Source organism: Dipodomys spectabilis, unplaced genomic scaffold (assembly GCF_019054845.1).
Source record: "Dipodomys spectabilis isolate Male_0828 unplaced genomic scaffold, ASM1905484v1 ptg000504l, whole genome shotgun sequence".
Classification (NCBI taxonomy): Eukaryota; Metazoa; Chordata; class Mammalia; order Rodentia; family Heteromyidae; genus Dipodomys; species Dipodomys spectabilis.
Window position 1 is genome coordinate 2473608 of NW_024871181.1, and position 12715 is coordinate 2486322.

General features: G+C 55.6%; 1 protein-coding gene across 2 annotated transcripts; it reads right to left on the reverse strand.

Annotated features, from left to right (window-relative positions):
• Positions 1-6111: 6111 nt before the first annotated feature.
• Hspb7 (heat shock protein family B (small) member 7) lies at positions 6112-8324 on the reverse strand. Of its 2 annotated transcripts, none has more exons than XM_042669771.1 (3): positions 8078-8324; positions 7549-7667; positions 6112-6482 (listed from the first exon to the last, which is right to left on the reverse strand). In XM_042669771.1, exons 1-3 carry the CDS (start codon positions 8271-8273, stop codon positions 6303-6305), a joined length of 495 nt encoding a protein of 164 aa, XP_042525705.1. In that variant the 5' UTR covers positions 8274-8324; the 3' UTR covers positions 6112-6302. The 2 variants fall into 2 exon arrangements, with proteins under 2 accessions (XP_042525705.1, XP_042525704.1); XM_042669770.1 differs by having other exon boundaries at positions 7534-7667.
• Between the last annotated feature and the right edge of the window lie 4391 nt (positions 8325-12715).

The window sequence follows — 12715 nt, forward strand, 5'->3', positions numbered from 1 at the left end:
ACTCTGGTGATAGAGTGCCTGCCTAGTGAAGGTGAGAGCCCAAGGTCAAATTCCAGTTAACCCCTCCCCAAAACAACAACAACAGTGAAATGCCAAGCGGGGTGGTGCATGCCTGTCATCTTAGCTGCTCAGGAGGACGAGATAGGAGGATCATGAATTTGAGGCCAGCTAGCAAAGGCAGCAGCACAATTCTGTCTCAAAAAGGTGAGGGAGGGGAGAGTAGAGGCAAAGCTCAAGTGGTAGACCACCTGTGTAGAACGTGCTAGGTCTTAGGTCTGATCCCCAACACCACAATTGAAAATAAATTTAAAAAATAAAGAAAGGGCCAGGCACTGGTGGCTTACCTCAGTCTGTAATTCCAGCTACTCAGGAGGCTGAGATCTGATGACCAAGGTTTGAAACCAGCCTGGACAGAGAAGTCTGTGAGGTTTTTGTTGTTGTTGTTGTTGTTGTTGTTGGTTGTGGAGCTTGAACTCAGGGCCTGGGCGCTGTCCCTGAACTCTTGCTCAAGGTTAGCTCTCGACCATTTGTGCCACAGTGCCACTTCTGGCTCTTTGGTGGTGAGTTGGAGATTAAGAGTCTCATGGACTTTCGTGCCCAGGCTGGCTTCAAATCATGATCCTCAGATCTCAGCCTCCAGACCAGCTAGGATGACAGGCGTGGGCTGTTGGTGCTGAAGGAAGCAGGCAGTTTTGGTTTCAGATCAGGCAGGGAGGCAGGAAACCTGACCTGGGAGGATGACAGCATGATGCCAGGAATGAAATGATGGAGTCAACGTTGATTGAGAAGCCTGTCCCCGGCTGCTGATGAGAACAGAGTGGCTGTGACTCAGAGCACTGTCTTGCTGGCCTGGCCAGCCTGGAGAAATGACCTCCAAGGGCAGACACTCTCCCCATCCGTGGAAGGTTTTGATAAGCACAGCCCATCTCCAGAAATCAATGGCACAGCTGTTTCTCACGTGGCCACCCCCATCTTTGCAGACCCCATAGAGGCTGAGGTGCTGGGACCCCTCAGCTCTCCAGCCTCTGGCATCTGCCCACCCTCCCCCCGGAGGAGGCACTTCTGCTTTGCTTCCGCTTTGCATCCACACACCCGCTCCTGCTCGCATCCCCTGTGAGTCTTCCTTCTCTGACAGACTCGTACTTTGTGACTCTCTGGACCCCAGGACTGGATCATTCTGACCCCCCACAACCAATCACACCGAGGGAGTGACCCCACCTATATGGACTCGATTGAACCTGCAAGAGGAAGTGTGAATACACTGGCAGTTGGGCTCACTCAACTCTGCCCCTGTGCCATAGCTCCTGGAACCCCGTGCATGGCTAGGTGCTGTGTGGGAGGCTGGGGCTAGAGCTCCGAGGGACAGTGTGCTTAGCAGGCACCAGGCCCTGGGCTCGACGTCTGACACAGCAAGGTAAAGAGAGAGAGAAAAAAAAGATAGAGGGCTGGGAAAGTGGCTCAGTGGTAGAGTGCTTGCCTTGCATGCATGAGGCCCTAGGTTCGATTCCTCAGCACCACATAAGCAAAAAGAAAAAAGCCGGAAGTGGCGCTGTGGCTCAAGTGGTAGAGCACTAGCCTTGAGCTGAAGAGCTGAGGGACAGCGCCCAGGCCCAGAGTTCAGGCCCCACAACTGGATCCCCCCCAAAAAAAAGAAAGAGAGAGGGAGAAAGAAAGGAAAGAATTGTGCAGGAAGGAACAGTAAGATGGAGCCAGGCACTGGTGGCTCACGCCTGTAATCCTAGTTACTCAGGCGGCTGAGATCTGAGGATCATGGTTCAAAGCCAACCCAGACAGAAAAGTTTGTGAGACCCTTATCTCCAGTGAACCATCAAAAAGCCAAAAGTGGAGGTGTGACTCAAGTGGTAGAGTGTGAGCCTGGAGCCAAAAAGCTCAGGGACCATACCCAAGACCTAAATTCAAGCCCCAGGGCTAGTGCGTGCATGCATGCATGCATGCACACACACACACACACACACACACACACACACACACACACACAGAGCCTAAATCATGGCCTCTCTGGGCATCTAGCCTTTCCCCAGGACCCAGTCTGCATCTTCTGAGAGGGGGTGGGGCCACATTTAAGCCCCACCCCACCCATCTATCCTTGGAGGGACCAGCATCCTCCAGTCCAGATCCTAATGAAACCTCCCAGCAGTCAAGCCTCCTGCGCATTGCCAGTGCAGGGCACCTGGGAACCACTGTCCGCTGTTGTGTGCCAGGTACTGCGTATGCCTCAGCTCCCCCAGCAGACAAAGCAGCTCTAGCAGGTACACCCTATTACAGATCCTTCCTGAGACACAGAGAGGTTGAGTTACTTTCACAGCAGTCAAGATCTGATGCCCAGGAGGTCTGATTCCATTCTATGACTGACCCTCCTCTGTTTGCATGCCAAGACTTTCAAGCAAGAAGGGAATAAGAAAGACATGGGGCAGAATGCAGAACTAGTATTTCTGTCAGCCTGGGGAACAGGCGGGAGGGGTACGGGGGACCAAGGTGGATGGGGAGGGTTGGACTAAGCGAGGGAGGTCATACCTTCATTTAAGCTCTGCCACTCACTTGCAGTGTGTCCCTGAGCCATGTCCTACCACTCCTTGGGCCTGAGGCTTCCCTGAGAGGTGGGGCTGGCTGAAGAAGTGGACAGGCCTTGATGCTGCTGGCCCGTGTGCTGCTGCTCATTGCCTCAACTTCTTTTTGAAGACTGGGGACTGGCAAGGTGTGGGAAGGGAGGCTGCACACCTCAGGCAGGAGGCCTTGTGCTCCGACATGGCTGGCTGCTTGGGAGGGTTTGCTGGAGAAGACTCAGACTCAGTGCCTTTCTTTGTTTAGTTTTATGGGACAGGGAGGAAGGTAGACCTGATTTCAAACATTCTTTCTCTCTCTCTCTCTCTCTCTCTCTTTTTACTAGTCCTGGGGCTTGAACTCAGTGCCTGGGCACTGTCCTTAGGCTTCTTTTGCGCAAGGCTATAAAGCTCTACCACTTAAGCTGCAGCGCCACTTCTGGTTTTTTCTGTTTAGGTGGTACTGAGGACTGGAACCCAGGGCTTCATGCATGCTAGGCAGCACTACCACATACTCCACTAGGCTGAACCTAGAACCTAAAATCTGAACCTAGAACCTGAGCCTAGAACCTCCAGGGTTCTCTCTTCCCTCCTGGGTGTCAGGTACCACATACCCTGATCTTTTCCACATTCAGGGCTGGCCTAAGATCCCTCCCCACTCAACATGACTTTGAGGGAGCTGGGGCAGGGGCAGGGACCGGTGCAAGAGGGAGAGGAGAGTGCAGGGGGGGGGGAGAGGAGGGTCCCATGGCACCCTGGGGAAGGTGGTTTGGTCTGGGCTGACCCAGCAGAGGGCTTTATAAAGCCACCGACCAGGACTCAGATCCCAAGCTGGGTGACCTTGGGCCAGTTGCTTGACCTCTCTGAACCCCTTTATCATCTTTGAAAACCACAGCGTGTGTTGACCTGGCAGGATGGCGGGAGAGAGCCATGTGCCTGGCTGCTACTAGAAGTTCAATGAATGGGGTTGCTATAATTACTTCTCATGAGTGGGGGTGGGCACAAGGCCTGGAGTCGGCCTTATATTTAGTCTGGAAAGGGGCGGGGCACCCTGAGACAAAGCAGGGGGGAGGGTGGCGAAGCCAATGGAGCCCCAGTGGCTCTCCCCCCCACAGACACACCCCATCCCCCCCATCCCCCCCCCCCCCCGCCCGGTGCACCAGGTCACCTTGGCTGGAGAGGCAGCTAGAGACTCCATTACACGGGACAAACCTCAGTCCCTGGGCTGCTAGCTTGTCCCACCTCTACCTAGGGGAGGCTGCTGGGCTAAGCCCCTCCCACTGCCCCCCCCCCCATCCTGGGAATGGTTTTGCTGGGGTCTGGCTGCCAAGGTGAACCTGACCTTGGGGGGGGCTACTCTGACTCCTCCTCCCAAGCTCAGCACGCAGAATGAGTGTTGGGGCTGCAAATAGCCCAGTGGAATGAGTGAGTCACCCAGGCTGGAAATACTGCACCCCTGCCCTCCCCTCCACCTCTCTGACCGCACCCCTCTGCGCCGCGCTTCACTGGGGGAAATGCCTGGCACTCTGATTTCAAGTGCCTGAGGCTGAGGGGGTCAGTTAGAAAGCCCTCCAACTTTCCTGAGCCAGCCAGCACTCCACCTTGCCCCTGCTCCTACACCCTGGATCCAGCTGGCTGAGCCTGGAGCTGTATGATTTTGAGCCAATTACTGGGCCTCTCTGGACCTTAGAGCCCCCATGCTAGCAGAAAGGCTTCAAGAAGGGATTTGAGGAGCTGGGATGAAGCTCAGTGGTGGAGCACTTGCCTAGCGAGGCTCTGGGTTCCACACCCTGTACTGCAGAACAAAAACAAAGCAAAACAAAAAAAAAAACGCCTGGCTACTCAGGAGGCTGAGATCTGAGGATCACAGTGTGAAGCCAGCCAGGGAGGAAAGTCCTGAGACACAGCTCCAATTAAACACCAAAAAGCTGGAAGTGGAGCAGTGGCGCAAGTGGTAGAGCACTAGCCTTGAGTGAAAAAGCTAAGGGCCAGCACTCTGGCCCTGAGTTCAAGCCCCAGTGGTGGCATATGCACACGTGCACACACGCGTGTGCATACACACACACACAGAGGCATATGCACATGCACCCCCCCACACACACACAGAGGAAAGGACCAAAGCGGGTAGGGTTCTCTGGAAGGTGCTGGAGCACTTGCAGAGCAGGTGGGTTCCCAGAGCCATTGGAGGCCAAAGGACACCCATATTACTAGGCCTCAGTTTTCACGCCAGTCTACCCTGTTCCCCAGCTCTATCCCAGGCACGAGAATGGCAGGCTGGCGTGTGCTTCAGGTCTGCGATATAGTCCTTTATTGGGGGTACAATTATAGAGCCCAACCTCCCATGGCACCCACCTGCCCCCACCCCCAGCTCCCAGGCTCAGGAGTCGGGCCACCCTACAGCAACCAGCCCCAGGGCACAGATGCCGGCTCAGCTATTTATCCTGAGGACCCTGGGCTGTGAGCCCTGCTGCCTCCCTCTGGAGAACAAGCCAGAGTCATTGGGGGCCGTTGGGGCCCCCCAGATTTAAGGCTGATGGGCCAGAAGGAGGCTGGGGTTGAGCTCTCCTCCCCAGTAGGGGTGGGTGGCATGGGCAGGTGCATGGCCCCAGGAGGGAAGAAGGAGGGGAGCATCCAGGGTGGAGGGGGGCACTGTGACAGCTAAGACTGGTGGGGTTCAGAACCGACCCTCAGGGCAAAGCCGGGCGTGGGATGGCTCAGAAACTCAGTGTCCTAGTGAGGAGAAGGGAGACATTAAATCTGATTCTAGAATGTTCTGAATTTGGTTTCATCCAATGGTAATGTTGAGTATTTGGAGGGGTGTGTGTGTGTGCATGTGTGTGCGTGCGTGTGTGTGTGTGTGTGTGTGTGTGTGTGTGTGTGTGTACATAGGATTCATAGGTGAAGAAGTGAGGACAGACAGAAACTGCCCAGAGAATGTTGCAAGAAGCTGGGCTCCAACCTGGAGTTCCCCAAAGTGCTGTGCATATCTTGGTTCCACTTGGGGGGGGTGGCGGGGATCCTGTCTGCAGAGGGAGCAGCCCCAGGGGTACAGGCTGTGCTGGTAGAGGAGGGACAGCCCTTTCCCCTGGCCTCACTCGCAGGCACTGGCAGGTAGAGGAAGAGGAAGGCAGCAGTTTCACACCATAAAACCCCATCTAGGGTACAGGTACCACGAGCCCTGTCCCGGCACAGCTGGCTGGCCCGGGCATGGAGTGGTGGGCAGCCTGCCAGCTGGTTTGGGGCTTAGAGAGTGGCAGAGGGAGATTGCTGTGATGTCTGCCTCCTTCCTGCCTTCCTGGGCCCTCTGGTGAGGCCACCTCCCCTTTTGGCCTCTCCCACTCCACTGAGCCTAGGGTCCCTGGTTCTCGGTGCCCCTTGCCCCTGGCCTGCAGAGACCCCACAGATAGGATTTGTCTGTCTGTCCTGCAGATCCTCTCCCCAGCCACATCCCCCTCCCCACCATCCTTTTCTCCCCCTTCTTTGGGAACCTCTCTGCCTCCACCCCAACCCCTCGGATCTGAATTGTCAGAGACCATATCTGGGGGTCGTGAGGGAGCCAAGGGGATCCATAGGCTGTGCTAGTTGGGGGGGGGGACAGGCCCACCTGGGGCCTGGGGTGTAAGGGGCTGGAGCCTGAGCTGAGATGTCCTGGGGGGCCGTCGTGTAGGGGTTCGGGAGCTGTGGCTGGCAGTCCAGTTGTGGAGGAGGCGGGGTGGAGGGAGGGCAGGGCAGGGGAGGCCCTCAGATTTTGATCTCTGTCCGGAAGACCTGCTGGACGTGCTCGGTGTGGGGGTGCCGCCGGGCCCGGATGGTGAGGCTCCCGTCCTCCCGCAGGGCTGAGGTCACCGAGGTGGGGTCCACATCCTCCGGCAACTGGCACTTGTGAGCGAAGGTGTTCATGACTGTGCCATCAGCCGCCAGCTGGGGGAAGGGGTGCGGGGTCAGGGCAGGCTGCCTGGGAAACCCACAGCCTCCCATCCTGATTCCAGAGAGGGGTCCATGGCCCAGTGCAGAGGGGCTAGGGGTAGCCAGGGGCCAAGGCCTATGTGGGAGCTGTGGAGGTGCTGGGAGGACCTCCCGAGGTCTCGGGGTCAGGGGACTCTGTGCTGTGAAGCAGAGGCCAGGAAGCTGGGGTTGTTTGAGCAGTGGTAGGCGGGGGGTGGGGGGTGACGCCAGTTTGCCTGCCTGGATTCCCAGACTCTGCCGCCACCAGGGCCTCTTCCCTCCCCACAGCTCAGCCAGCACATAGTGTCCAGCTGCAGTCTGGCTGGCTGAGTCACTCTAGGGTGGCAAGGCTGGCACGTGCCACCACCAGTCCCGGTCCCGGCGCCCCTGGCAGGGTTTCTGGGGAGTGCAGGGTAGGAAGCTGGGCCCTGGGGACCCAAGAGGCTTTGGCAGATCTCCCCTAAGACACAGGTGGCTTCTCTGTCACACAGCCACGCCTTCCTCCAGGACAGAGGCCTCGGGGTCTTGGTGGAGGGGGTGGGAGGATGGGACTCAGACTTAGAGCTTAGGCCTAGGTAAAGGGTCCAATGGGAGTGTGGGGAAAGGGGCTCTACAGAGTCTGGGCCTTTAGCTTTGGGATGAAGAGGACTGGAGGTGCGGTATGAGGGACTGTCCCCCAAGGCGAGCACCCCCCCTTTTCCTCCCTCCCCTACTCCTCAGTCCAACATGGCCACATCCCTCATCTTCCACTCTCATGGTTCAGTCCCCTCTGCCCGTGTTCCCCCCAGCCCCTCCACCCTCAGCTACCTAAGGCCCCCTCAGTAAATGAAATCTGGAAACTTGGTGGGTAGAGAGGGGCCTATGGGGGAGCCCCTGATTATCCAGGGGCCAAGGCCTTCAGTTTGACCTGGGGGACCTCAAATAGAGAAGGGACCCTGGGAAGACAGGAGGTCCAGGGCAAGGGGCTGGATTAGGAAGATGTCCAGGCTGGGAGTCAGGTTCCAGGGGTGGGTGGCACCATGCTCACCTTCTCGGCCCGCACCTCAATGTGGTTATTGGAGGTGGTGACGATGATGTCCTCGGGAGAGAAGTCTCTCACGTCCACTGCAAACTCATAGGCGTCTCCCAGGGTCTTGATGTTGCCCGGCCCCCCAGGACGGGCTGCAGAGAGGGCACCGTGAGCCAGGCACCAGGCAGGGAATGCAGCCAGAGCCCAGCTGTCTGACCCACGCTTGGAAATGAGTCTGGCCCCCAGGTCACCTGCCCTCAGCTGCCCTCCGGAGCCCCTCTTGACGTTGGCACAGATTTTGTGTCTGCTAGGGTTATGCTCACTCTGCAGCAACCCCACCAGGGCCTGCAGGCTGGGGGGCGTCTCTACCCCTCAGTCCTTGCCAGCTCTCTGGGCTGTTTCTTGGCTACCTCTGGGTGGCCCCGTGGCAGGCTATGCAACACCTCTTGCTGGCAAGTGGACAGTTGCAGCCTTTGCGGGGGGAGGGGGGCAGCAGAGGAGTGCCCTGGAATAGAGATCCCCACCTGTGCCTCTCCCCTCCCCCCAGAGCCCCAGCACTTGCCTGGGAAGGCCAAGGGCTCCGAGTGGGGCCGTATGAAACTGCCGAAGTCCTCGGAGAACAAGCTTAAAGCCTTCTCCATGGGTGGGTCCTGGGCTGGGAGGGCTCTGGAGGCTGAAGAGGACGAGGAAGAGGAGGAAGAGGAGGAGGAATGGAAGCTTCGCTCCGCTCGGAAGGAGGAGGAGGTCCGGTGGCTCATTCACAGGCAGTGTGGGGGCCCTGGCTAGGCGGGCAGGGACTGGAGAGAAGAAATGTGTAGGTACAGTCCGCAGGGTAGCGTGCCGGGCCCTAGCTGCCAGCGCTTTATAAGGCCCGCCAGGCGCTGGGCTTGGGGCCAGCCTCTTGTCTCCTAGCTAAATTTAGGCCTCTTCATGGCCCAGAGGGGGCTGGAAATCTTCTCCGGAGAAGTGGCGTTGCTGATAGTCAGACACAAGGCAGGCCGAGCCGGAGGGCTGAGCTCACTCCTGACATTCCAGCCCCAAGGGCCTCCGCACACCACAGGGTAGGGGGTGAATCTGTCACCTGGCCACTCAGGGTCCTCTGTGAGGACTTTTATGTATCCATGTTTCACCCACCAGCCTGGGGGCTCTCTAGGGATTCTGATTCTCCAGGATCTGTGCCCCCTCCTTGCTGGTGGGGTGGGGGTGGGAGCTAGGCCCAGACTCAGAAGAGGGGGCAGATTAGTTGGAGATTGTCTTTAAAGATTTAGGAGGGGGGTTTTGTTCCCAGTCACAGTATGCTTGACTTTAAGCTCCCAGGAGCTGCCAGCCGGCCCTGGACTTTGGTTGGGGAATTATAAAGAGACAGGCATTGTACGAGCTCTGATTTCTGGGGTACCTCTGGGCACTGGCTCCCTATATCAAGCTTTCCAGCACCCCACCTTCTGATTCCCGTACAGTTCACAGGAAGGAGGTATGAAGCCCATTTTATAGACTGGAAAAAGCTAACCTCACAGGAAGGGAGGGGTAGGACCTGTGCAAGAGGCAGAGCTGGGGTTTGAACCCAGATGTGTCTGACCCAAAGCCTTTTTTTTTTGCCAGTCCTGGGGCTTGAACTCAGGACTGGGCACTACCCTTGAGCTGCATTTTTTGCTCAAGGCTAGCACTCTACCACTTGAGCCACAGCACCACTTCCAGCTTTTTTTGTGGTCCTGAGGAATTGAGCCCAGGGCTTCATGCATGCTAGGCAAGCACTCTACCACTAAGCCACCTTCCCAGTCCCCTAGTTTTTTTTTTTTTTTAACTTAACAGTATTGGAGTTGAACTCAGAACCTTGATCATTCTAAACAAGTAATTTACTGCCTGAACCATGTCCTTAGCTTTTTTTTGTCTGTATTTTCTTTTGCCTGAGTATATTTAATATTTTTATTTTAAAAAGATGTACCTGGGGGAATTGGACAAAGAGAGGAGGGACACATGAAAGGAGGGAGGAAGTGTGAGCAAATAGTCATTATATTTAATGCACATTATATAAAAAACTAAAAACATAACTTGTGGGTAGGGATGGGATGGGGAAGATGGTGTCTTTTATGTTTGAGTTGGTCTCACTAGCCAAATTTTCCCCAGGCTGGCCTAGAACTTATGATCCACCTGCTCTATCTCCATGCAGCTGGGATTATAATCATGTACTACCATAGTCCAATACCCATTTTTAATTTATTTATTTTAGGGGTGTGTGCTGGTTCTGGGGCTTGCACTCAGGGCCTGAGTGCTGTCCCTGAGCTTTGTAGCTGAGGACTAGCACCTTACCACTTGGGTCACAACTTCACTTCCAGCTTTTTTTTTTTTTTTTTGTCGGTCGTGGGACTTGAACTCTGGGCCTGGGCGCTGTCCCTCAGCTCTTCAGCTCAAGGCGAGCGCTCTACCACTTGAGCTACAGCGCCACTTCCGGTTTTCCGATGGTTTATTGGAGATAGGAGTCTCACGGTCTCTCCTGCCCGGGCTGGCTTTGAACCGCGATCCTCAGATCTCAGCCTCCTGAGTAGCTAGGATTACAGGCGTGAGCCACCAGCGCCCGGCTCACTTCCAGCTTTTTGCTGGGTAATTGGAGATAAGAGTCTCACAGACTTTCCTGCCCAAGATGACTTTAAACCACACTCTTCAGATCTCAGCTTCCTGAGTAACTAGGATTACAGGTGTGAGCCACTGTCACACAGCTCCTTTTTTACTTTTCTTTTTCTTATCTTTTTTTTTTTTCTTTTTGTCAGTTGTGGGCCTGAACTCTGGGCTTGGGCACTGTTTCTCAGCAGTTCAGTTCAAGGCGAGCACTCTGCCACTTGAGCCACAGTGCCACTTCTGGTTTACTGGTGGTTAATTGAAGATGAGTCTCACAGACATTCCTGCCGGGCTGGCTTTGAATCGAGATCCTCAGATCTCAGCCTCCTGAGTAGCTAGGATTACAGGCGTGAGCTATGGGCACCCAGCCTTACTTTTATTTATTTATTTTTTTAACGTACATGTAGAGACAGCTCAGCCAAGTTGACCCTAAGAAGTCCCTCTCTACCCACTACTCTACTCATCAGAGCCATGTTGGATGTCACACTTCATCAGGGTGGGTCAGAAGATGGGGGAAGGCCGTTTGAGGAGGTAGGCTGGCTATTAGTTTGTGCTGGTGGCAATGTGGGGTGATGCCTCTCTCTTCCTGCCCTCAGAACAGCAAGCTCCCATTGCTACACGGAGGCCTCTGGTTACTCCTGTCCACTCAGGGCCTGTGGAGAACCGGAAGCTCTGGCTGACAGTGATTCCTGTGTTCTGAGATTTCTCTGTGGTGTCTCCTTTCCCTATCCAACTGGGAGTTCCCTAGAACAAGGAGTCACCTTTCTCCCCATTAGACTGGGGCTCCTAAAGATGGGGTCTGTGTCTTCCTTCTTGCTTTTGCGGAGGCCAGCCTGGAGCTGCATCTCTGGGCAGAGGGCTCCCCATACGGTGTAGTGGGGGGCAGGACAAGCCATAGGGTGGGCTGAGGGCTAGGGTGGTGGCTGGAGAGTGGAGTACTTGCTTGAGCCTAGGTCTGTGTCATCTGCCATGCCCCAGGGGTGTGCTGGCAGGGCTGGGGGGAGTCATCAGCCCAGAGGTAAGATGGAAAGTGGTGGGGCCAGGCGTGGGGGCATCTGGAGCCATCTGCCCACGAGGGAATCAGGAGCCAGTGGCTAAATGCAGACACGCTGTCATGGTGCTGAGGGCCTGAGTCACTGCTCCTGGATGACAGTCCCTTACCCACCCCCGCTGCCTCCCCCCCCATCCCCAAGGCGTCATCCACACAAATACTGAGTCCTCTGGCTTGGAGACCAATAGAACCCCAAAAGGTCATTGAGGTCATTCCCCTGAGTGCAGCATGCCAGAAGAGTCACAAGGATTTCAGCCCAGGAAGGCATCACACATAGGGAGGCTCTCCACAAACACAGCTCCCCAAGACCTTGATTGAGGGTTTTTAAATTTTAGTTATTTATTTATTTTTGTGCCAGTACTGGACCTGGCCACCCTTCGGTCGCTTTTTTTTTAAATCAAGGCTGCTAGGCACTCTACCACTTGAGTCACAGCTCTACTTCTGGTTTTTTGGTGGTTAATTGGAAATAAATGTCTCATGGACTTTCCCTTCCCGGACTGGCTTTGAACTTTGATCCTTCAGATCTCAGACTCCCCAGTAGCTAGGATTACAGGTGTGAGCTACAGGAACCTGGGATCCAGTTCAGGGTCTTGGGAAGAATTGGGATCCAGTTCCCCTCAACCAGCCCTTCACCAGACCAGAAACCCACATCAGAGCTTTTTCTGGAGCCTTGGATGAATAAGGCAGAGGCAGGGCCCTGTCCTCAGGCTCTCCTAAGGAGGAGGAAACTGAAATCCGGAGTAGGGAAGGAGTGGGCAGAGCTTCTCTGCTTTTAAACCAGTTCCTGCCTCCCCAGTCCTCCCCTGCCCTCCTCCGGCTGCCAGGTGCTTGATGCGGAAGAGGGGGAACTCAGGGCTGGGGTGGTGCACTGTGGCTTTGGGAGGAATTTGCCCTGGGCACTGGCTGGCTTGCTTGCTGTCTGTCTCCCCTCGAGCTTCCTGGTGGTCATGGGACCTGGGAGTTGTGCAGGCATTCAGGGACAGCTGTGGCCCCGGGTGGCAGCTGTCCAAACCTGAGACAAGTTTGGGATATCAACAAAGCAGCCATTACCTGTGACCATGTAGTCAACAGATCCCTGTGGTCAAAAGTAAGGGGGGGGGGGGGGTCTGGGTCTTGCGGTCCAAGGACAGAGAAGCAAGCTTCAGCCCTGCCCTTCCGGAACAATACACCTGATTTGGTTCTGAACAGAGACTGCACAAGGCCCCAGGTTTGAACACAAGTGGCTTTCAGGAAGAAAAAAAGAGATCTGTCCCAAATATCTTGCCCAAGTCTTCTGAAAGTCGAATCAAACGAACACTCTCCATTTCCTACCCAAACCGTCCCCCTTGCTAAAGCCTCAGGAGCAGGAGGATTTCCATGAAGGGAAGTTACACTGTGTAAGACAGAGGTCAGTTTCTGCTTTGTGACCTGGGCTGAGAGACTGCACCTCTCTAACTTTTCCATTCATCATCTGTAAAATGAGGATGCTACCCCAATGCAGCTGGCAGAGGAGACAAACTAAGTGGCAGGTGTGGGGGCTCCAGGGATCGGCTGGCA

What these genes read in the sequence shown, in the direction of transcription:
- Hspb7 (XM_042669770.1), bottom strand. Translation starts at nt 8,273, where the DNA reads ATGAGCCACCGGACCTCCTCCTCCTTCCGAGCGGAGCGAAGCTTCCAT. An exon ending in GGAGCCCTTGGCCTTCCCAG is followed by an intron (nt 7,668 to 8,077) that starts GCAAGTGCTGGG and finishes CCCTCTCTGCAG; the next exon opens with CCCGTCCTGGGGGGCCGGGC. An exon ending in TTGAGGTGCGGGCCGAGAAG is followed by an intron (nt 6,483 to 7,533) that starts GTGAGCATGGTG and finishes CCCTTCCCCCAG; the next exon opens with CTGGCGGCTGATGGCACAGT.